This window comes from Lichenostomus cassidix, chromosome 1Aa (genome assembly GCF_008360975.1).
Source record: "Lichenostomus cassidix isolate B80296 chromosome 1Aa, HeHo_3.0, whole genome shotgun sequence".
Lineage (NCBI taxonomy): Eukaryota > Metazoa > Chordata > Aves > Passeriformes > Meliphagidae > Lichenostomus > Lichenostomus cassidix.
The window spans coordinates 53,789,302-53,814,533 of NC_139480.1; the positions used below are offsets into that span (position 1 = coordinate 53,789,302).

Here is a 25,232-nt window from a genome sequence, read left to right on the forward strand (position 1 = left end):
AACCTATTTTTTTGGTAAATTCTTGATAGTGAGGGTTTTTGGTTTGGTTTTTTTTTTTCTATATCTTCCAGGCAATTGAATGTCTAAGTCATGTGGTGAGATACTGTTCCCTGGTGACCTAACTTTTATAAACAGTTCTGGGAAAATGTTAGGGCACTGTGAGAGGGAGTGGCCAGCAAAATACAGGGAGAGTCATCACAGAAGATATATAGGATAAGGAAATAATAGTTTATACTATTATAATGTATATTTCCCACCTCCTTTAGCAGGAGAATTTGTTTATTTGATGCAGTAAGTTGACCACACATGGTCCTGCTGCATGTTTTAGTGTTTGTGCAGCTGTATATGTTCCTAAAACAGTGGGCAAGATAAGCACTAGCTGGATTTATTGCCTGACACGCTAATTTTGAGCATTTAACATGAAGGTTTCTTTCTTCCTTTCTGGCAATGCAAAGGTGTGTCAGAGTAGCTCAGCCTGAAGTGTGTTTGCATGGCTGAGGTGGTGTAAAGCTGCTGTTGCCCACAGGAACAAGTCCCAGTCTTTGTGTTATTTTTGTGTGGATCACCAGGTACTTGGCTATGGGAACATTTCCTCACTGGCCAGTTCTGCTTCTTAGTAGTTCCTCCATTTCTCTTGTGGCACTGACAATCAGGCTGAATTGTCTTCTTTCCTGTGAGGAACACGCTGTCAGAGGTCACAGGTGGATATCCACTCCCACACCTGCAAACAATCACCTTTACAGGTGCTGAGCTGAACCTCTTCAGAGCCAGAGGATGGTGAGGGGTCCTGCAAACTGGAGAAGATCTGATTCTGTACTGGGAGAGGGACTTCATGTGCCAGGCTGCCCACAGTGAGCAAGCGTTCCCTAGGGTTTCCCTGATGGTGCTGAGGCATGAGATACAGCTGCAGGGAAGAACAAGGTGGTTGTATGAACTCAGGGCTCAGAGATCTACAAGTATCCATTATTTCCAGTGTCTCATCTCTTCTTTGTCAGCAGCTGGAACAGGGAAGTGGTCTCTCTCTCTGTTTTCTTTTTCTTTTTTTAAAGTATAGATCATAATTCTCTAATAAGGCAGAGTTTTCTATTTTTCTATGTTTCCTTTTTATACTTTCTGTCCTGGCTGCAGCCTGTGCTAAGTTACAACCCCTGATGTGTGTTGGAAAGCCCTTGCCTCTCAGTTACTCCTCTCTCTCCTCTTCTCTGTCTGGAGCAAGCAAAGATAAAGTACCTGAAGGAGAGAACAGGAAATAAAAAAGGCTCATCTGCCAGTGTCACTCTCCCTCACCCTTCCCCCAAGTCATGAGAGGGAACTTGCCACCCAAACCAAACACAACATTGAAACCCTCTGGCACTGAAAGTCCTCTGCCAAAGAAACGTGAAATGTATGGTTTGTTTTGTGAGATTTCTCTCACTTAAGTTAGCTTTTTGCTGATGGGCAAAACCCATGTGAAGTGGATCTACAGTGTTTCTGTGGCAGAAGGGTAAAAATGCAGGCAGTGGAAGGCACCAGTGCACTGCAGCACCACAAATCTGATGGTAATCACTGGGAGCTCAGCCTTTTTCACTCTTCCTTTCTCTCCTGGCCATCATGCCCCAGTAAAGCCAGGTCTGGTCATATCTGTGGAAAAAAGGACTGGTTTCTTTCCTCCATAGCATGAAGGCCAATAAAAGCTTTAAGTACAAGAGCACAAAAGTAGTGGCTACCAAGCTCTGTAGATTTTGTGCCTGAGTTAGGTTAGTCTGTGGTGGGTTTTCTTACATATTAGTGAGAAGGTTCAGGATCTGGTCTGTTCTCTAGAAGGATGTCTTGAAAATGATTCCAGTGATATTTAGATTAGTATCCCCTGCTGCACCACTAACAGCTTTTAGATAGAAAATAGAAGAATGCTTAAAAATGCTGGGCAAACAGCCAGCTTGTATCATCGTTCAGCTGTGAACAGCTTAGCTCAAGAGTCATTTTTTTTTTTCCATCCCCATTGGAATCAAGATTATGCTAAAAACAAAACTTGGTTCAGTTCTCCCTGGAGCAGAGATCTCAGTACAGTTTCTCTGGTGAAAATCTGGACTTTTGGAAATTAAATCCCAAATCCGCTGAAGTCAGTAGGACCAGCATTTTCCCTCCTCTGTGTTAAACGTCTTCCCATGATGAAACTTCCTTGGGAGAAGGTGATTACAGTAATTTGTGACACAGCTGAAGTAACACCCTTTGGGGAGTGGGGATGTGCTGGCATAAACTTGGCATAAGCACAGCCTCAAAGCTTTGTGCATATTTAGAGTGTGGTGGAATATCAATGTCAAATCAATTCCAAATGAAATCCTGTGCACTGGGGATGATGCACACAGAAATATCTTCTCAATTATGGGCATCTGTCATAAATTTCCGGGGTTTGGTATTATTTCAGAATATGTTTGGCATGTCAGAATTTCAAAAAATGTAGATATCTTCTATCTTCTGAGGAGTCCTGGCCACAAACAGCCAAAACCCACATGAAAAACATCTGCTAGCTGAAGATGCTGGTTATTTTTCACCTGGCACATTTTACAACCCTATTTTATTAATGGTACCTCAACCAATCAATCAATTAATAAGGTTCCAATCAAATGTAAGAAAAAAATAAATTCAATCCAAATTTTTATCACACCTGTGTAGATCAGAGACACATTCTGAGGTGTCGAGCGAAATAGCTGATGTGACTATTAATTGTGGCAGTAAAGTCAGCTTGAATCCTGAGCCTGGGCTGACTCTGCTCTCATAGATTCTGTGGCAGTCATGGTTCTCAGGGAAGCTTTAATGCCTTCAGAGTGGCCTGGTCAGGACATAGCAAAGAAGCTGCAGAGCCCTGGAGTCATCCAGATCCTCTGTCTGAGTAGAAAAGGTGTGTGGGAGAGGACTCTGGTCAGTGACAATCTGCACTTACCTCTGTCTCATTCCACAGTTCACTTCCTCTTTCTCTCCCTCATTTTTGATTTCTGCTTCTCCTTCTGCTATGTGGGTTGGGTAGGAGGACAAGCTCTAATTGCTGCTTGGATTTTAAATATACAAAAGAAATAGCACAGCAGGACTTGAAACAAGGAAAGAAGAAAATGCTGGAGTGATGCAGAGAACTCCTTTAGACAAATCCTTAGTAGTGGTAAAGTAGATAAAAACATTCAGACTTTTAAAATAATTCTGTGGAATATTTTCTGAGAAAGTATTTAGTTTCCTTCTATTTTTTGAAGAGGTCACCAAAAGAGGTCAAACTTCTCTTAAATTAACAAAGTCCTTCTTTCCCAAACATCTCAGTTCCCCTTTCTGTGCCAGTTTAATTTTCTCTTTAAAAAAAAAAAAAAAAAGAGGAAGAATGGAAAGGAAATAGATGTGAGAAAAGATTTGTTGTTGATTTCCTTTTAATCTTGATTTCATTTATTGGTGTAAAGGTTAAAGATGTGTTTTTAAAAGAAATAATAGAAATATTTTTCTTTCAAAGACATTTTAAAATGACTAAAACTTAATATATTTGAACAAAGCATTTTGTTGAAGATCAGAAAACTGAACTATCCCTGTATCCACATTTTACTAGTAACTCTTCATGTTTGTGATGGTTCAGACCAGTTCTCTGGTTCTCATCTCTACTGATTCTCTATCTCTTTCTCATTCTGTCATTTCCTGTTTGTTTTAAACCTGTTTCAAAGTACAAAACTTCAGAGGCAGCATAGAGAAGCTTGCAACATTTTGGTACATCCCTGTTGTTTGTGAAGGTTTTCTGTTTATAGTATGACCTTAAAACACCACATTAGAGAAGAAAAAGAAGGTTTACCAAATTGTTGGAAGCAATCTGAGAATTCTGTGGGGTGAATATGTAAACCCCTACTCTGTTACTCAGTAGGATATGTAATATTTTGCTTATTGGCACAGATACTTCCAGGGAATTCAAAGCAACTGAGTATATAGAAGCTTTCTCCTAAAGATATATAATATGTCCCTTGAGTTTGCAATGGAAAAGTGTAATTTCCAAAGTCAATACATTATTCTAGACATTGCTCTGTTCTTCTCAAGATGTCTTTTTTAAGTTATACCCAACACTTCCCACATACATAGTTTCACTTGCAGTTTCCCTCCCCTGTCAATTAAAGCTTATGCACAGACATGTTTTGTGAGTCATATTTCCACAGTAACAGGGAAGACAAAAGCAAGTTTGGGGGCCAGGTAACAGTGCTTTTATCACAGTTACCTTCTGAGGAGTTTTAACAGCCTGTAAAACATATGCTTTTGATTTTGTTCTAAGGACTTGTTGTTGCATTTCAGGCAAATCAGTGCCCCAAAATGTTTTTTACCTTGCTGTGTAACAGATTTACGACAGCAGAACACAGCACACTCCATTCTTTCCCTCATAAGAGGCCCTCCATACATCTTTGGCCCTTTAGGACACACAGGGATCCTAAGGATAACCTTGTGGAAAGAAACACTTTGCTGTTGGCTGTGCAAAGCAAAGGTCCAGGCTCAACCCAGCCTGTGAGCTGCAGCTTCATCATTTCTCCTCAGATCGTGGCTGTGGAAACTCAGCTGTGCTGCCAATCCCACTGCTGAGCCCCTTCAGCATGGAAGAGGCTGATCCACTCTCCTGTGATGGGGGAAGGAGCTTTGCTCCACTCTAGTCATATACAGCTCTATCATGTTCAGTGTCTTTCATCTTGCAAGTCATATTTTCTCTTTTCCTGGATCACCAGGCTGCTCTGCACTAAAATTTTCCCTCATTCTAAACTCTGTACCCTTGCCAATTCAAACCAGCCAATTTCATGACTAAGATTTCTACCAAGCCTCATATTTATCCATGTTGGATTGAAGCCCCTTATGCTCCTATGATGAATTTACCACCCCATAAAAACAGATGTATCATTGTAACTATTGCTTTATCAGTTCAATGTTCTGACTTGTATCATTTAAATTTTATGTTTATCTGAATCCAAGCTATTCAAATAGACTCAGCTTCTGAGCAGAGGGAAAATACAGTATTATTTATCTAAGATTTCTCTAAATCCCTGTCCAAAGCAGCCATGGAAGGATATGGTGACTGTAAATTAGTTTCTTAAGCTTTCTGATCCTGCTGAAGGGGATAATAATAGTCATGCATAGGTCTTCTTCTGCAGTTCCATGTCTACATGACATGAAACTCTTGAACTGAGAGTTTCATTTAGGAACATACATCTGTAAGATTGTCTCCTTAGGTCTTGAATTATTAAGGGTACTAATTCATTGCACTAATTCTACTTAGCAAGCTGGTACATTGCAACTACAATTTTTTTCTTTGTAAATACCTATAATCCTGAGACATAAAAATATTAAGGCTAGGGATCCGTCCAGTATTCAAAACAAATGGGCTATTTGTAGTGAAAAGGAATTTAGGTGCACAATTTATTTTCTAGGAGCATAATTAAAACTGTAGCTCTGTCATTCGGCTCCTCAGAGCTGCAAGATACTGGCCTTTGCAGAAAGCTCTCTGTAGTTGTCAGGGGATACAGTTTAATTAATCTGGGAACTAATCTCCCAAAGTGCTGAGCAAACTTCAGCTGCTGTATTGTACATAGTGGTGGCAGATTTTTAAGGAGAATTAGGTAACTTCTCAAGGTTTGAATTCAGTTGGATGTGGTACATTGACGCCTCTAGATATCCCAGTACCTTTCAAAGAGCGAGCCTGGAGTGCCAGCTGTCAATCCCTGGCAGCTTTCAGTCATGACTCCCTAGGTAATTCTGATATCACTGCTGGAAGCCATAGCACCATCTCCTTGCCTGGAGTGCTGCCCAAGATTTCCAAATTTTCAACATTTAATGGGGGAAGAAATTTTTATGTAAGAAGACCAATTCCTTCCCCATTGTTTCCTTAGTTTTTTGTACCTGTTGAGCATCTCTCTCTCCATGCTGGATCTATGCTCGTGGTCTCTGGTGTGCAGCAGCTGCTTGGCTTTGGGTTTTCTTTTCCCTTGCTCTCCTTCCCACTTGCTGGATTTGATCATGCACTGCTGTTCTTCTGACTAAGTGCTGGTGAAATGTCCACTGCCTGGCACTGTAGGGACTGTGGCAGAGAAAGGTTTGCCCTGCCAATGCATGAATTCCAGGACTGGCTGTGGAAAGCTGTGAGGGAGAGCAGCTAAGGGACTCTTGCACACCATGTGCAAGACTAGATAGATCTGTATTCACTTGGCAGGGCTGTTGGATTCTCTTAAACATTTGAATGCTGCATTTTTATTTAAATCAGGCAATATTTTGGTGAAAGATGCTACAGACATTTCTATTGTCAGTGTAGGCTACATTCATTCCAACTTTATCCACTCTTCAAGACTGATAATGGAAACAAGACACCTTATGCTTTGAGGATATTTGTTTAAATCCATTTTCATAGTCAGTAGTCAATGAAATCCATCAGTTCCTCAACTTGTCTTGGTGATTTGTGTCAAACAAGCTTGGTTCTTACTCCATGATAAAAAATCCGTTTGAAAATTATAACTGCAGCAATTAAAAAAAGCAGAAGGATGTTCTTGGGATGCAGCAGAATCAAGATCAGACATGGGAGAGTGGAAGTATGAGGCCCAGGATTTTGATCCCTCAACTGAATAGTGAAGCTCTGATACCATTTAAGTGACTGAACTCCTATTTATTTGCTTGAGTCTGGATTTCACTTAAAATCTACATATGTGATTTAACTAGTAGTGTGTCTGATCCACAGGTGGGTTGGAGCTTGTTAAGGAGATTTGTGGCCTGTGCCCCTTTCTACTTTTTGTTTTTGTGATCTTTTGCAGTGGGAGGCATTTACACTGTGATCCAGACAAAAGCCAAAACTACGGCAGATGAATGGGGTGAAAACTACTTTCTGATTGGCCCCTATTTTGAGCAGAATGTGAAGACTCAGGTGGAATTCTGTGAGCCTCCAAACCCTGGAGTTAAGAAGGCAATGGATACCATGAAAAGCCAAGGGTGTCAGGTAAATCAGATGTGCTGCTGCTTCCCAGGGCGACAAATCTGACTCTGAGGAGATTAAAGTTTGGGTTAATGCTCTTGTCGTTCCACTTGACACAGCAGTCCTGGTCAATGTCACAATGGGAAAGGCTCTGAATCCACTGTTAGAACAGCAGAGTCAATTCATTAAAGGTTATTTTTGAGGAAGAACCAGTTCATCCAATTATGGGTTTTAACAGTCATTTATCTGCAAGTCTGCTTAAGTGGATTAATGACTTATTTATCTAGTCTCTAAGTACGGTGAGATTTTAGTAGATATAATATGACCTTACTTTGACTGAGCCCTTACATTTCACATTCTTGTACAGGAGTGAGAAGAGCGTTCCATTAGCTCTCAATTTTTCTCATGTAGCATAATATTGAGTTGAAAGCCAGAAAGGGACTTGAGAAAAGCATTCAAATGGCAAAGAATCCAATTCCTCAGCTCAGTGCAACCAGCTGTCAGTTGCCTGGCAAGAGAGGTTAAAGTACAACACAAGGAGTGGATTCATCTCCCTTTCCAACATGATTTTTAACCAGTGTTTTCTGTGTGATCTCATAGCCTTTCTGAGACTCAGCTTCTCCAACAATAAAGTAGGAATAAACTTCTTCCTAATAAAGATTATCTGCTAAAAGAAATGGAACCTGCTGTGTTGATGGGCGGTTATTAAGCTGCAAGCAGCTGTGCCTTGGGGATAATTGCTTACCTGAAAATGGGTGGAAGGTAACTTAAGCTAAACTTGACCTCCTTTCTTTAAGTCCTCATCAGAGATCTAGAACTCGCCTGCACTCTGACTCAACATTGAGTGCCTCAGAGGTGCCAGTTTGCAGGAGGAAAAATTGCTCATAATGGGTGCTGAGCAGATGTGGAGAGCATCAACAGGCAGCAGCAAGGAAGCATTCTCACTGTCGCTGAGGGGATTGACACATTTCAATGCAGAGATTCTTAAAGTTCTTGAGCTGCCACCAGCTGTGGCAGTGACAGTGTGTTGTCTCCCTTTGTAAGAGCAGTTCTGCTGTTCTAATGCCCTGTTATGCAGATGGATTTTGTTGGATGAATATGTGCCACATCTTGGGAAAGTGTCTGTTGGGGACACTGATGTGATGCTTCCATTATTCAGGCTCAAACTAAAGAGGTCCAATCTGCCATTTCTTATTTTTATGAGATTTTCATAGGTGATTGATCAAGTTTTCCATGTTGCCCCTATTGCTTGTAAGGAGATGTCTCTGCAAGCTGTGTAACACTCCTCTGTCTGGAAAACAGCTAAAGACTTGTGGGGCAGATTGATTGCAATGCTTTATATACATTCAATTTAATCAGCCAACTCTGCCAGCCCAACATGTGCCATTGTGCTGCTGGAGTATTCATGTACAGCAGCAAATCTGTCCCAGGGTTGTCAAATATAGCTTTGATCTCCAATAATGACGCTCTAGTTTCCAGGAGCTGCACTTATCCTATTAACATTTATGTCTGGATTTTGCTTATGCATCACAATTGAAGGTTTTAAACTAGGAATGCTTCCAAACTTCTCAAGCCAGGTGTGTTCCTTGCCACAATCTGACCACATATTTAAATGAAGTCTGGGTTCCCTGCTTTTTAACCTCATCTTCCTGAACAGCAAATCTGGACTGCCTGAAATAAATACATAAGGAGTGAAAAGGAGCAAACCTGTCTTTGTTACGCCTTGCACTCTTTGTAAAAAGAGGCCAAGAGCTTTTATCTTACTTGTTTTCAAGACCTGACCTCTCTTGAGCTCATTGTAGCACCAGGGCTGGGTTCAACCCCTGAGGTCCCAGCCGTTTTGATGGCAGAGTTAATGTGAAATAATTTGACTTTGCAAACCATAGTGTGGGCACAGCTGGGTTGGGCAGATAGGATGAGGCAGTGAAGCTATAAAAACTCTTAGAAATGTTTAACTATATCAATGCAGATAAAGCAGGAAAGCTGCATTTTTAGCCTAATGTGATTTTAGATATTGGTATACCTTGTGATTGATCCTTCCACTCTTCCAAATAGGAGTGTAATCCTTCCCCTCTGTGCTGCTTGGGAAGAAGGAAGAAATGTCATGGGAGATATAGGTGCCAAGTATCAATCCTACAAAATCTCTCCCCAGGAATCTAGCATAAATAGCAAAAGACTGGAAACAAATATGAATGAAAGAAAAATAAAAATTCTGAAATAAGAACAAAAAAAGTGGTGTAGATACTTCAATGAGAACAGAAGAGCTCATTATTCAAGCAAGTGCAGTCTTCCTAACCTTTTTTTTTCCTAATGGAAAAAAAGTAAATATTGCAATGAAAATCTAAGATGAAAGTCTTAAAAAGAAAGTGTTCCTAAAAATTGTAGTTTCCTTTGTTCCAGTATTACTCCATGTATTTTGCAAGGAAAACTACAAATCCTGAATGTGTAGGACTGTGAACACATGTTCTTTGTGGGAAATACTTCAGATTTGATGGATGAAAATAGTTGTGCTAACTGGCCTTTACATTGAATTTAACATATTCTTTCTATATCCTTGCCTCTTTTCATAGGTTTTTTTTGGAAGATGGTTGATAGAGGGCAGCCCATATGTCTTACTGTTTGATATAGGATCAGCAGCTTGGAATCTGGACAGGTGGAAAGGTGAATTTTGGGAAGTCAGCCACATAGGGATCCCTTTTCATGACCGAGAAGCCAACGATGCTGTGATTTTTGGATCACTAACAGCCTGGTTTTTAAAAGAGGTACAGTTTTTAAATCTAGAGATTTGCAGACCAAAACCACTTTGGGATGTGGCTCCTATTCTCCAGATTGAAAACTATGATTTTAAGGAAGTTGATCTCAACATAGATCAAATTTGTATTTAAAACTTAAATATTGTGGTCATTTAACTATATCTTTCCAGGAGAAGGGCAGTGGGGCTGCCCAATTTGAAGTCTGAGTGACTGTGCTTGCCAGAGCTCCCTGACACTCTAGAAAAGAGACTGTTCTGAGGCACATGCATTTCTTGGGCTTAAGGATTAGGGCTGATGGAAATCAAGCCACATGACCACTTAAAATTGTACTTTTTTGTCACAAGAAGGAAAACAATCACATAGCTACATGAAAAAAATCTTGTCTGAGGCTGGGATGATGGACAGGATAATGTATGTTTCTACATTTCTTTCTATTTTCAGCTTTCCTGTCAGTTTGATGGCAAGCCCCATATAATTGCCCACTTCCATGAGTGGCAAGCAGGAGTGGGTTTAATCCTGTCTCGATCTCAGAAACTTCCCGTCGCCACAATTTTTACTACCCATGCAACTCTGCTTGGGAGATACCTGTGTGCAGCCAGTCTTGACTTTTACAACAATCTTGACCAGGTAAGGGACATTTTTCTCATTCTTCCATTTTTTTTTTTTTTTTTTAGCTAATCAGCTCCTGGCTCCTTTTCTGTTTACTGTGCTACACCATTTATTGTATTTTCTGTCTTGCGTGATCACTGATGATAGACACACAGGTTGTTGATTCCAGAGCACCAGAAATGGTGTTTGTAAGATCATGAAGTGTCTAGGCATGAGTGCCTTTGTGACATCTGACAGGTCTGCAAGCTCAGTGGAGACTAGAATTTCTTCAGTGAGCTTTGATTTCCCAGATTTGCACTGCAGAGTGCAGAAGCTCATTCAGCCTCCAGTCAGATCAGTGCCTAAGTCCCATCCACTGACTTGTAGAGGAACGATGCAGAAGTGTGGAGTTGCCAACACAGTTTTCTCACCCTCTTTTCAATGGTTTGGAAAATTTTTCAAATACAAGGGTAAAATTACAGGCCCAGAACTTGCTGCAAATCAGGTATCCTTGAGAATCTTCCTGTTGATGTTCAGGAAAATGCCCATTACTTGAGGTGAGAGCTGTGGTTTGGGAGCTGCTGTTACCAGTATGAGTTACCAGGGAATGTAAAGCTTCTTCAGCTGTAGCCATCAGGTCCCTTCAGGTACAGCCTCACAACACTTTTTCTGAATGTAATACAGCAGAAAAAAATAACCCTCCTCTTACTAAAAATACTCTGGAACTGCAGTGAATGATGGTTGGTTTAGTTTTTTTCCCCAGTCTGCGTCTTAATTTTCACAAACCACAATAAGTCCTTCTAATTTCAAGCCTTTCAGGTTAAGCCTTATTTGTAACTGGCAAATGTAGGAAGCATTTTCTGAGTTCAAAAGCCCCAGATCTGTTTCGTGGAATCTGTGTAAACTGTCTAGTGGTTTTGGTTTTCACTGTTCTCTTTCCACTCAAAGAATTACACAAACCAATGTTTCAAGGACCTAAAAGTCTTTAGCAATGCCCTCAGCAGAGGTACTTTGCATGATCTGGGATTTCTCTTATGGTCACAGACAAATATGCATTCAACAGATTTTTGCATTCCAGCACTTATTGAAGGTAGAGGTAGATAAAAGAACCACCTTATTCATTGTTTATGTACTTCCTTGGCTAAAAGAAGTGGAGAAAATTAATTAGTTGGTAATTTTCAGTTGGATGTTTGAAGCTTGGCACACTGGGGAATAGCATCTTCCAAAAACAAAGCCTAAGCAGTTCTGTGCTACCAACCTGACTCAGAAACAGAGAATCATAGAAACATGGAATGGTTTGAGCTGGGTGTTAAACATGAGCTCATTCCACCCCCCAGCCATGGGCAGGGACACCTTCCACTACCCCAGGTTGCTCAGAGCCACATCCAGCCTGACCTTGGACACTGCCAGGGATCCAGGGGCAGCCACAGCTTCTCTGCCAGGGCCTCACCACCCTCACAAGGAGCAATATATTTCTCATATTCAACCTAAACCTCCTCTCTGTCAATGCAAAGCCATTCCCCTTTGTCCCATCACTCTAAGCCCTTGTAAATCATCTGTCCTACTCTCCTAAGCTAGTTATGGTTGTTAGGTGTATTAATGAGGCAGCATGAATATCCCAGTCATGCTGTGTAGGAGTCCAGACATTCCTGCTCCCTCAGAATCTCTTTGTGTTTATATATGCATTTTATTGAATGGTTTGTTTTGGTTCTGGTTAATTCAGTGAGTTGAAAGTAGCCCAGAAAAAACTTTTTTTTTTCTCAAAGCAACAGGTTTTTTTTTCTCTTCATGATAACTTTTGGAGGCCTCACCCTTGTCTTTGTACTCAAAAGAAAAACTAATGATCTCACATCTGTATGAATCTACAGCTTTTAATATGTTTATAAGCTAGCCACAGTATTAATGTAATTTCTTTTTGTTCACACAAGATATGGACACCTTTATGGGAGGTGGCACTGTCCATCCTGCAAAACTTCACAAATTCCATTGGTAACCATCAGCTATGCCACAAATACAGAAATGTCTATTCAGATTTCATTCTAAGAATACATGGAATGAAACACAAGTATCAATTTAAAGTTCCATTTTGAATTGTTGTAAATAATATTTAAGGGAAGAAAATTGTGGATTTCTAGGCTGTAATGCTTTATGCTCTCTGTGGGTTGACATTTAAAGGTACTAATTGAGGAAAAGATGTCAAACTGTTACACCATTGTTCAACATTCCTAAAGGATGCTAAAACTCTTCCTGAAAAAGTTAACTAGCTTAGTGAGGGCTCCTCTGACTGTGAAAAGGTCACCTTAGCCCAAAAGTCAGTTGAGAAACAAGAGGTTTATCTAGAATACAATAATTAAACCGTACAGAGCTAGATCTTGAGACCTATTCTTGTTGCCGTCTTCTAGCAGTAAACTATTTAAGTCAGACAAGCAATTTGTCACTTGAAGAAAATTCATTAGGGCTTCCTAATGTTTAATCTTGGGAGGAAACACTATTTTTTTAGAGCATGTTATTCCCTCCGACCCCAAAACAAGATAGCTGGTTTTCTTCTTTCAGTCCTATTGCATAAATGTCTTCCTTTGAAGCATAATCAGAATGAAGTTCTCACATATGACCAGTGTTTCACAGTTAGAACAGAGTTCTCACCACACAGCAGCTGAGACAGGGGGAAGGATGCAGCTGCAGGATGTGCTGTGCCAGACGTCACAGAAAAATGATTGAAGCACAGAATGAAAGTGCGTGGCCTTATTGTGCCTAGACACAATCAGGCATGAACAGCTCATACAGAGAAAAGAGGAAACCTCAAGTCTCTTTTTCTAGTCCCCAACACACTCCACAAAATGCTGATTTAGGATGCCTGGTAGAGAGTTCTACACCACCCACTCAGTGCAGGACTCTCCCATTGCAGTGTCAAACCATCCTGGTAGATAAACAGGACTAGAAGATGCAAGATCTGTACAGTCCTGAACTGTAGGCAAGCCAAACTCCCTGTTTCATGGGCTGAAGGGCACATGTCAGCCTGTAATCTGTATGAGGACATTTTCTGGAGGGCTGCAAACCCTGCCAGCCTAGTGGAGGAGAGCTGTGGACTACTGGAAGGTGGGAAGGTGCGCTATGGATGTAAGACTCCAGTGCCGTATGAATCCTGACCTCTGCTCTTTGCCTCAGTCAGAGATGGGATCCTGGTTCTTGTACAACATCACAGCTTAGCAACTGGTAGTGGCACTTGGGCTGTGCTTTAACTGAGGTGGCGACTGGTCAAAGGTTGGATCTTGGAGGCCTTTTCCAACCCTAATGACACTGTGGTTCTCTGATTACTGTATGAGCTTATACAATTCTTATATTCTTACAGTGTTAACTCAGTTCATCTGGACTGGCTGGAATTTATTAAAAACATGGGTGTTAAACCCTTAGCAGGTGCCCAGGAGCATAATGACCACCAGAAAGAGCACTGTTGTGTTATTATTTAGTGCACATTTTGGTTCCTAGATTCACATTTAATTCACATTGATCATGGAGAAAGGATAGTGGGAAAACAAAAAGAGCAAAACAGAGGGTGTATCTTTATTTTTATCTACTTTTAAGCATTTGAAGAACCCTGAGTAGATGGCTGGGCCAGGAGCTGTTAACTGTACCTGGGTTACTGGCTTGAACTCTTCCAGAGGCAACACTTCCTAATTTCAATAACAAGCAGGGTTTGTTACGAGTTTAATTGCCAAAAGGAGTTTAAGAACATTTATATGTCTGATTAGTCCAACCAGCAGGGCATTTTTCCCATTGTCCCCAAGTCCAGTGTAGCTTTTACACTGGTGAGTGTAAACTTGTGTTTGTTGCCTAGATAAACTGAACCAAAAAAGCGAAAAGCTGGAATTTCTATGAAAAAAAATCTGAGTCTTTGGAGCCTTTCTGTCTTCAGGAGGAATTGACTTCTCAGCCTAAGATTGAGAATGTTAATCTTTTACTGTTTTCACCATTGTTTAAGGGGACTGATTTAGTTTTTTGTTTGTTTTGAGTGGGGATTTTTTGGTGTCCTTTTATGCCTCTAGAGTTTTAAATAGGCCAGCATCTTTCATAAACTGACTGAGAGACACTGATGATCTAGGCAAGTTCCTAGGTGAATAGACAGCTCATTTTGGGAAATGATTTAACCTGGAATTTCATCTGAGAGGTGACCATCTGAAATGATTTTTGTGACCATTGGCCTGGCATAATGGAGAAGTTTGTATGCTTCAGCCTCTAATGCTTCTTACTGAAAAACCACTTTGAGTTATACTAGGAAAAGTGTTCAAAGGAGAAGAAAAAAAAAGGTTAGTTATATTCTTCATTGCCTTTTTCCTTAGGCTGCTGTGCCGATGTGTAAAACTTCTGTTTAGAGCTTTGTATGCTTTTATTCAGCTCATGCAGGTGCAGCTGAATCCAGTTTGCAAAGTGGTGGAAAATTGTATCCCAAGAAGTCTAAAAGGAAAAGTACTAAAAATCTCAATGAAAATAAGTAGTCAAGAGCTTTTTTGCTGACAATAGCTCACTCCACTTAGTGCTGTACTTTCCAGTTTGCCACTGAGCTCACTGTTACGCAAAGCTAATCGGCTTTGCCAGCAGAGCAGCTGATGGAAATCTGATTTAGGCCAGGAAGTGTAAATTTCATTCTCTTTTGGCTAGGCAGAGCTATACCAGAATGAAAGTTCTATTTACACAAGGTAACAGTCAATTTGAGGTAAATTTGACGTAAACTGGATTTTAAAGGAGTGATTCTTATCTAATTCAGACATTGGTAGCCAGTGAGATTATGCTGGAAGTAAAGATGTTTCCATTCTACCTTTTAGTAGGTGAGGAAATTGAACTTCAGGCCTGTCTCTGACTTTTCCTGATTCCACTGCAGAATCACTTTGAACTTGAGAGTACCACTGTTTTAAAAGACCAGCAGAGATTATTTCATTCTCTTGTTTAAAATCCCCATGCATCAAACGTGTACCTTTTATTTGAATTACAAAATATTTACAAGAATATTATTCACTCTTGAGGAAAGGCTGAAGTGGTGAGGATAGTCTGTATTATTTCTGCAAAGGTGTCATAGTGATTTATTAAAGAAAACTACATTTTTTAGTTCCAGTTTGAGTTTGTATTGGTTTAAATTCTGTTGGTATTCACCATACTTCTTTTTTTTCATTAGGAAAGCACAGTCTAATGTCAATATCTAGAGATTTTCTGCGGACTATGACAAATAACTTGCTTCAGTCCTTTCTCCTTTTCCACTTTTAACTCTTTCTTGTGTTTTGGAAATACTTTGCAATTTGTCTTTATAATTTTGAAGTCAGAATGGCTGATTTGGATTTACTATTTCAGTGAGTGCTTCCAGAAGAAACATAATGTCAGTATTCCATAGCTGCTTAATACTCTCTTCTTTTTCCATTTAAAGTTCATCCCTAGCTGTCTTGAACAGAATGTCTTGCTGGGAGGCTCAGTGATTACCTGCTGTGTCCCCTGCCATGTTGAATTTGAAGACATGAATGAGATGTTATGCTCGTTACATGGACCCATAGAAAAGACAGAAATTAGCTGAAATTTTCCCTCAGAATTGCACTGCAGCAAATGCAAATTTTACTCCAAAGCATTAAATGCGTGGAATGTCTTCCTGTTTTGCTTTGAAATTAGAGTGACCTTATAAAGGAGTCGTTTCCCCTTCTAATTTTTGCCATCTTGTAAATTCTGATACTCTGCTTGGTTTCTACCAGTCAGGGAAGGAGGGGATCCTCCAATAAATTTACCGGGAAGTGGATATTGAAGTTCTTAGTTTTAAATATCACTGAGGGAAGAAATGGTTGGACTCTTAAGAGGATCTTAAGAACCTCTTCCACCCTAAAGGGTTCTGTAAAGAGTTCATCTGCCTTAGATCTGTTTTTCTCTCAATGCAGCTTTCATCTGTGGCTTTGCTTGTGGCTTTGTTCCCATTTGCTGATAAGAGCAAACAAACAAAAGCAGGCGTGACGCATTTCACGTGTATGTCTCTTTGCTCTGCTGAACACCAAGGACATGGAGCACAGTTCACAGGAGCCTGAGCTGGGGAGGACAGAGAGCAGAGCTGAATGCTGAGCAGGAGCACTGGGTTGGTGGAGAGGAGCAAACCAGCTGCCCTGGTGTCCTGCTGGTTTCAGCATATTACCCCATGCCCCACAGCGCCTCTAATTCTGGAGCTAAGATTGTAACAGCAGGCTCAGCTGTCTTTGCACAGGACTGGGGGGGCTAAATTTGTCACCTGCACTGTCTCTTCAATTACTTTTCATTTAACCTGCCCTTCAACTTGGCTAAAGCTCTTTTCTGAAGTCACTTGTCTCGCCTGCTCAGAAGAGCACAGTTCTTACTCCACATTATAAGTGAGGTCAAAAGTCAAGGTTTTGCTTTACTGATTGGTGCTGGAAGCTGCTGGAGAGTGAGAGCAAATGAAATATGAGAACCCTGTGATCTCTGTTTGTACTGCCTAATAGATGTGGAATTGTGTACCTTTGCAAAATCATGCCAAAAGTCGCACAAGCAAAAGAAAATATTTGCCATTTCCAAAAGATGGAAAAATGAATAGCAATGAAGAAATAAACATTGATATGTGTTAAATAGGTAAAGTCTTTTCGTGCAACAAAAGCAATAAAAGCAAACTAGAAATAAGTCATAGTGGTTAACAATCTTTTTATGAGCATGTCTACCAATAGTGTTGCAGGGAGTATTTATCTACGGTTAGTGAACGTGTCCCAAATTTAATTTTTAATCACATTTTGTAATTAAAATCCCTTCTTGCTGAGAAAGGGAAAAGAGAACAAAATCCTTTGAAGTTTGAACAGCTATTTGTTAGCAGTTAAAAATTATTTTTAATAGAAAGCCAGATATCTTTGAAATGATATGAAGACCCAGATACATAAAGATGTAATTCTGACTGTGCAGTGGTGCCTATTCTGTTTGTGTGTTTGTCCAGCATGATAAAGAACTATCCCATTTCATACCTTTGTTGACCACAACCTTTGAACAATAGAATACACAATTAAGAGCTGCTTGTGAATCAGTTTAGTGTAAGCCAAGCATGATGCTGAGACCTGTGGCGCTATAAGGAGTCAAATTAATTCCCCTTTATTTTTCTATTCTCTACCCTCCTACTTGGTGCTCTTTCTTTCAACTCGATTTCTGTGGCAAAAAAAGATGTATGTTCTAGAGAAAGTATAATCTTTTGTATTTCATACAATACAATTCTTATTTTAGTTAGGAAAATATGATATGTGATGATACAACTGAGAAATGGTATCGTGATGTTTAGCACATTATGTGGAAAAGCGTATTTGGCAAACATAGCAAAAAGCTCTTGATACAGAGGATCATCAAGACCAAAATAAAGCATTTAGTTTCTTTGGAAGCTTTCAGCTGAGATTTTTCAAGAGTCCTTTTTTTTTTTTTGGTCACATTAGGGTGGTTAGAGTGGCATTTTCAGCTAGTATAGTGGCAGCCACTCTCCCACAAGTAGTGCAGCACTGCTGCAAAATTAAGAGTGCTCAGTGGGTAAAAGTGCTTAACTTGCTTAGCAAAGCAGTTGTAAGATATCTATATCTACATCTGTGTCTATACCTATCTAAGTGAAAATAAGAAGTTGTTTGCTTAAATCTAGCTCCCTGAAATGGTTCACATTGGATCAAATTTCTTAAAGTGTGTTCTGTACCAACATTAAGCACCTACTTGGCAGGACAGGTCATGGTTTAAATAGCTTTACTTCTGTCTAAGTTCTGAAGTGCTGAAAGGAGCTGGCCATGGCAGAGGTCACAGAGTCCTAGCTATAGAAAGTGCTGTCTGCCCTGCCTGTGGTAAAGGTTAAATCTATTATGGTCAATGAAGTTACACAGTCAAATGCAATCAAAATCAGGCTGTGCAGCCAGCATTAGGCAGCGATCTCAGCAGAGCTCACTGAGAGTCATTGTCACTCTCCATGAAACTCACACAGTCCATTGGGTGCCCATGCTGTTGACCTTAGGAGATCGAGACTTCTGTTTCCAGGAGTGAAACATCATGGAAGACTAAGAGGATTGGGATTTAATTGAAAGCATTGACACCTTTTTTAGACTGTGTTGTAGCTTTTTTGCACTGGACATGGTCATTGAACATTTGAACCTTTAAGCGTGGGCTCAGTAGGCATTGTGCATTTTCTTTGGATCAGGACGACATAAGCTCAGTGATAAAATGGGTAGCTGCAGATTTAAAGGTGATTTGGAAAGACTTTGGTGCTTGGAATGGTCTTATCTAGCAGTTCAAGTTACATCTGCCTCTAGACATTAATGGAGTTCACATAGAAATAAAAGACACAGCAAATAACAGAGATGGAGTTGGAGGAAGAACATCTCTGAGTATCAGAAAATGTCTCATTTTCTATTTCCTTTGTTCCCTTGGGATTTGTGACTGAGTCTTTATATCCTGCCTCTCCGCCACAACTCCATTTCTCTCTTGCCTATCTATGATTCCCACCTTTCTACCCAGTCCCCATGTTCTGTCCTTATCCCCATTCCTTTTTTCTTGTCTCCCCTCCAGCCACCAGCAACCTTCCTGCTCTCTCAAGCTTTCCAACAAGCCCAGGCGAGATGCAACATTATATATTGCCAGCCAGCATGCCAAGTTCCACAGATTTCAATTCCACAAATTACAGCTTTCCTAGAATCATTAATCTAGGTTTCCTCCCATGTCAGAACTACCATTTTTTCAGAAACAGGCAGGAGCTGAGAGCTCTCTTGCCCTTTCAAACTCTTTGAAATCCATAATATAATTAAAAATCCAGAATGACAAAACAGCAGCATAATCACATCATTCTCATTTCCCTGGGGAAATCGAGCTCAGATTAGCGGGAGAAACCTTCCCCGAGGGAGTCAGTCTGGTGAGCACATCACACAGGTGTCTTTTTTGTTTGTTTTGTTATTTGGCAGTTTGACATTGACAAGGAGGCTGGAGAGAGGCAGATTTACCATCGGTACTGTATGGAACGGGCATCTGTGCATTGTGCCCACGTGTTTACCACAGTCTCCCAGATCACAGCTACAGAAGCAGAACATATGCTTAAAAAAAGCCCTGGTAAGACCTGAATTATTTTTTTTACTGTATTATCCCCAAATGTCTGCATTTCCTCAGACTGAATGAACGTAATAGAGACAGGTATGCTATGAGCAGAAAGGACATGTGGCATGTGTGGCTGTGCTACAGGGATTAACCAATTTTCCATGGATGTTAGGCGTTTTTTGCAAGGACTCCTCAGCTTCAGGAATTTTGTCTGTGGCAGGGTTTCCATGCTCTTAGAACTGAACCATGATAAGCTTCATACAGATAAAATATTTTCTATTGGACCCACAAGCAGAGTTTGAAAAATAGATGGGTCGTGTGCCCAATGGTTTGTCTGATTTTCCCCTTGATATTAGTCTCATAAAATATGAATCTTAGAAACCTTGTCCTGTTCCATGCATGGATTTTGAGTAAGGTTGTGATCTCAGTTTGATGTGTCATTAAAGTTCTCTTTAAATCATCTCAGTGCTTTATAGGGACAGACCCCAATACTCCATCATGCAGGTAAGCAGCATGAGGGGAAAACTGCACAACAATTTTGGGGACTGTTTAGCAGGTGTGTACATATCTTGTTTATTTTAAATATAACAGTGCTCAAATTACTTTATTTTTCTCCCCACTTTGTAGAATTTTTAGTTTCTTTGCAGTACTAATTGTAGTTTGGGATTGTTATCCTGTTTAACTACAATGCTTCAAGCCAGATTGTGGTTCCTGAATCAAAGAGTTGTTCATTGAATCCTTTGCCTCATTCCTGACTAGCTGTCAATAGGATGATGGACTTAGATTATCTTTTTAAGCATGAAAGCCATGTCTTAGAAGTCGCTTAAGTCCACTCATTCAAACTGGGATATCTCAGAAAGATCTTGATTTTTACAAAGTGCAGAGCACTCTGAAAATCAGACTTTTGAAGCTGTTTTATATAGGCATGAGGCTTCTCCCCACAACAGCTACCCTTGAAAATCATAGTCTGTGTTTTGGGATTTTAGGAGACTGAAATGAGTTTGAATCCAGTTTAATTTGGGGAAGAAAATCTCCAGACTGCTCAAAGATAAAACATCAGTTGAAGCTGAAGAGAATTCCATGCACTGAGATGCACAGGCCTGAGCTTTTTGTGAATAATCTTGCAACTTTGAAGAAACCAAGTAAATATACTTAATGTTTGGGTTAAAAAAATTACTGACACCTATCATGCTTCATGTTGACACAGTTAGAAAGAAATTCAATAGGAATTGCCACCCCAAATCCTAGGAGACAGCTGTAAGTGGAAAGTATGTTCTGATGAGAATAAGTACTTCAATAGTTTCTCTGAATCCAAGACCACAAATAAATTGTGGAGGTGCTTATTCTCACACTATTTAGTCTCTCTGAAGTTGTGAAATTTGCACAGACATTGACTGTTTGGAAAGTCCAGAAATCCTTCAGTGGGTCATTGAGCTTGAATTCCACTAAGGAATATGAATACTGAAAGCATGTGTACATTTCTCAGTCCCTCTAAAAATAAACTTTTAAAAGGGGGATACAGAATTGGCAAAATTAACTTTTATTTTCATTTATTGAGACATAAACTCTGTACCCAAATTATTAGCTAAAAATAACTCAGAAATGTGCTAAGTGGAGCTGTCTCCGCTATTCCTTTTTAACATCGAACTTGGATTATAATTTAAATTATAAATCTCATCACTTGGAAAAGTCCCTGTAAAATTTAATAAACCTGATTGCATAGAGAACTTTTGCAGCAGGACAAAGGCCAGTTTGCCAGTCTAAACCTGGCAGAATGACTGCTTGCATTATGCTGATTCCACTTGCTGCAGTTTTTATTTGATCAACAATTTATCAAACCATATTTATCAAAAGCTTGAGTAGCTCACGTCGAACCTGTTTTCTTTGATCTATCAAGAAAAATTCTGTCAGTGGTCATAAGTTATATTCTTGTGACTTGAAAACTGATGTTAAGGGATTTCTAATGTTTTCACTCAGATACAAAACATATTTCTCATTAGCAGTAGAGAAGACTTTTAATCAAAATTCCAAGAGACATAGGTATCATTTGAGTTCTAGATCTAGGTTTCTTATCTGTGTATATTTCATTAAAATCACAGAAGGAAAATTCTGAAAAAGTTATGAGTCAACCCTGAGCATTTGTGATTTTTCAACAGAAAACTTCATGCTGTACTAATATTGCTTAAATCAATGCCAGTTTCTTTCCTACAAATACAGAAATTGAAACATTCAGATTTGACCTACTTGGGACAATTTTTCAAATACAAATGTCATTAATTCATTAAACAACAACAACAACAAAACCCCAAATCACTTAGCATAGGGACCAAGCTCTCTTTTATCACTTCATCCCTCTCACATGTTCAAAACATTCCTGTATGGTGAGCAGAAATAGGGAACAAAGTGCTTTGGACCACCATGTTTGTTCTGCATCTCAAAGCCTTAAACAAGAGATGGATGGAGCCCCAGTCCTAATGGAAGGGTGAATGAAGCTGCAGTTAAGCCAAAAGACATGGGAGTAGGTTATACACAAGCTGCTGCTGATGGGTGAGAGCTTCAAAACTCCCTGATAAATAAATGTGAGAGTGTAAGGAAACTGGCCAGAAATACCCAGGCAGGGATTCTTGCTTTATTGTGAAGTTTGAAATGGTTGGAGTCTCAAAGCTCTAACATGTAACATGTCCTGCATTAGCCAGTTCTTCCATGAAGAACAAGAAGCAGGTCAGGGAAAGGAGAAGGTGTGTTGTTGATGTTTCTGCTCTGTTGCCTCCCCACAGAGACCTTTGTTCAGAGAATTTTTAAGTGTTGGGCAGGAGCAGGTAAAAGCACAAGTTTTCTTGTCAGGTCCACCAACACTGTTTTGTCATTGAAAACCAGATCTGAAATACTTAGCAAGTAAATATTTCCTGGTCTTTAGTTTCAAATATGGTGTTCCCAGGAAAGATCCATCAAAATTTTTGCTATTTCACGGTTACTACTAAAGATTATAGTTTGATCTATTGCTCTTTAACCTAGGGTATTTCAGGACATTTTACAGGTGAAAGTTTAATCAGAGATCACTTACATGGCAGGAAAACACATTTGAAGCCTTTGAATAGCTGCTGTGATCTACCAGGAAGGCTAAGAATGACTGAATTTCAGTGTCTGTCCTCTGTGTATATCCTATAACTCCACCTTCAAAATGCTGGAAGTGAACAAATTTTAATAGTAAGATCCTTTAGAATCTTGGGGGAGAGCAGCAGTAAAAATGTAAAGTGTACTATTCCATGGCTATTTTTAGGAGAAATGCAACAGATCACTGGAAAGAAGCTGTTTTAAAAAGGTTTCCCATATTTTCCCTTTTCTGATAAATACTCAGAAGGTTTGGTTGCATGTATATCTTTGTGCCATGCAGTAAACAAAGGCATAGTACAGCACAGTTTCTGCTTCCAGGGACTCTCAATCTACGGTGATAGAGCAGGCAACAGCGATATGGAGGAGAAAGAGGTAAAGGGCAAATTGCACAACAAACCCATGGCTCAATGGAGACATTACTGAAGTCTTGACAGGACAAAAGGGCAGGATCTATCCATTGCTGAGTGCAGGTGAAAGTTGCTTTGATGCTGCAGACAGTGGACAGCCATGTGCAAGAGCTTTGTGGAGGCAGTGCTGTTCCCTCTCCACGAGTAACATAAAGACATAGCCTGTTCACATCAAACAGAGACACATTGGTTCTTTCCTTAAAGATTTCTCTGACTCTGAAGATGTCTACCTCTGCCTTTTCTCTGCTTTTCCAGATGTTGTCACCCCAAATGGCTTGAACATTAAGAAATTTTCAGCAATGCATGAGTTTCAGAATTTGCATTCCATGTACAAGGCTAGGATCCAAGAGTTCATTCGAGGTCATTTCTATGGGTATGCTTTTACTTTTCAAAAATTAGCAACGCTTGTCCAACACTATTTAAAGCAAGAACCAAAGCAGGAGGACTAACAAGTACTTCATAGAGGAGCTGAAATGTTGAAACCAGCTTATTCAAATATCTGTCTGGGTTTTCTCTGTCAGAAGCTAAGGGAATTTTAGACACCAGATCTGACTCTGTTTAACAGATTGTGATATCAGAGAGCAGATCTTGATCTGTTTGTTATTTACCCAAGATGCAGTTTGTCAGATTAAGATAGTAAATTTAAAGAACAACAGAAAAGCCTCACTTTCATTTTTCTCTGGGGATAATAAGTTCCTCCAGAATAGAATGCTGTTGTGTGTTTTGTTTGATTACATCATGAGAAGTACTTCATTCTTGTTTGTTTTCTTGCTTTCAGCCACCTTGACTTCAATCTTGACAAGACCTTGTTTTTCTTCATTGCTGGGAGATATGAGTTTTCGAACAAAGGAGCTGATATGTTTCTAGAAGCCTTATCAAGATTAAACTTTTTGCTGAGGGTAAGAAAGCTTACATAGCTGTTGGAAGCATAGAGGTTGTACTCAAGCTTACCATACTGTGAAAGTCATCTGCAAGTATTCCCATTCTATACTCTGGTTTATAGGAAAGTAATTATGGGATATTCACAGTTTTCATAGAGCACTCTCCCTGAACCATCAGAGTATATTATGATCTCAGACAACTTAAAAATACTTGATTACATAGTTCAAGAAGTTAATCTGTGGTTGCCTCCCTGGATTTTAGAGAGAAGTAATGAAAATAGTTTTCAAGAGTTTGCCCTGATGTTTTATGAACTAGAAGGGAAATAAAAGTGCAGCATAACACTGCTTTTTAAAAACATCCTTTTAAGTAAATTGCCTGATTCATTCAGGACCTGATCACGATCTTTTAAATGTCTGAGTACTGCTAACCCATTGGATGGGAATCTTGCATCAAAATCCAGAGCGGCCTGGTGAACAAGCAATGGAAAGCCACTCAGCTCTCCATGCTTCTGTTTCCTCAGCTACAAAATGAGTGCAATGTTTCTAAATGCCATTATGGAGTACTTCAATGATGATGAGAGCAAGGCCTTGTTATAGTCACAGAGCAGAGCCCTTATCACCTACACTGAGGGCATTGAAAATACCATCAGGTGTGTCCCAAAGACTGGTGTATTGAAAATAAAAGCCAGAAAAAAACGCCAATTGGTTTTCAGTCATGTGGCAAGGATCAACTATCTATTGCTCCAGACTCTGTCTTTTGTACTCTTATCAGTTGAATGATATGGAAAATCTGGATAAAAATTAGGGTACTGCACTGTCAGCAGGGATGAAAGGATCACTAATGCTCAAAGCCCTAAGTGCCCTTGTTTTACTACTCCCTTCTACTGACACACCGTTAGAGCCTTTGGATTTCCTGGAAATTCTTAATCTCTTCACTCACACAACAAATCACCTCACAAAGCTGAAGTATTTCTTCCACAACAGAATTCACTTGTTTGGCAGTGCTGTGCAACATCAGCTACCTGTTAATGGCATTTGCCTGGCTGTTATCTGTGAATGCTGAAAATGCATGAAGGCCTCATGCTGACAGCGTGGAAGACCTTGCGTGATAAGAGGAAAAGAATTGCCTGAGCAATTATTGCAGCAATCTCATGTTGCAGCTAATGATTTATATCATAGAATCATAAAATCCTTAAGGTTGGAAAAGATCTCTAAGATAATAGAGTCCAAAACTTTGGCCAATCACCACCTTGTCAATTAGACCACGGCCCTAAGAGCCATGTCCAGTTGTATATTGAACACCTTCATGGATGGTGACTCCACCACCTCCCTGGGCAGCCCCTTCCACTGCCCAATCATCCTTTCAGTGAAGAAATTCTTCCTGATGATATCCCTGACAAGCAAGGCTGGTGGAAGTTAAAGGAAGCTGAGACTAGTTTTTCCAAGCTCTGTGGAACAGTGTACTGTTGCTTCTCCTATAAGCTGA

General features: G+C 39.9%; 1 protein-coding gene across 2 annotated transcripts in view; it reads left to right on the forward strand.

Annotated features, from left to right (window-relative positions):
- Window positions 1-25,232, forward strand: part of GYS2 (glycogen synthase 2) — a 43,551-nt gene that overhangs the window by 2,155 nt on the left and 16,164 nt on the right. For both annotated transcript variants that reach the window (XM_085049046.1, XM_085049047.1), the window contains 6 exons: window positions 6,777-6,958; window positions 9,505-9,696; window positions 10,129-10,314; window positions 19,215-19,359; window positions 23,121-23,238; window positions 23,644-23,764. In XM_085049046.1, coding sequence (XP_084905172.1) covers window positions 6,777-6,958; window positions 9,505-9,696; window positions 10,129-10,314; window positions 19,215-19,359; window positions 23,121-23,238; window positions 23,644-23,764 — 944 coding nt within the window. The remainder of the gene's footprint in view (window positions 1-6,776; window positions 6,959-9,504; window positions 9,697-10,128; window positions 10,315-19,214; window positions 19,360-23,120; window positions 23,239-23,643; window positions 23,765-25,232) is intronic.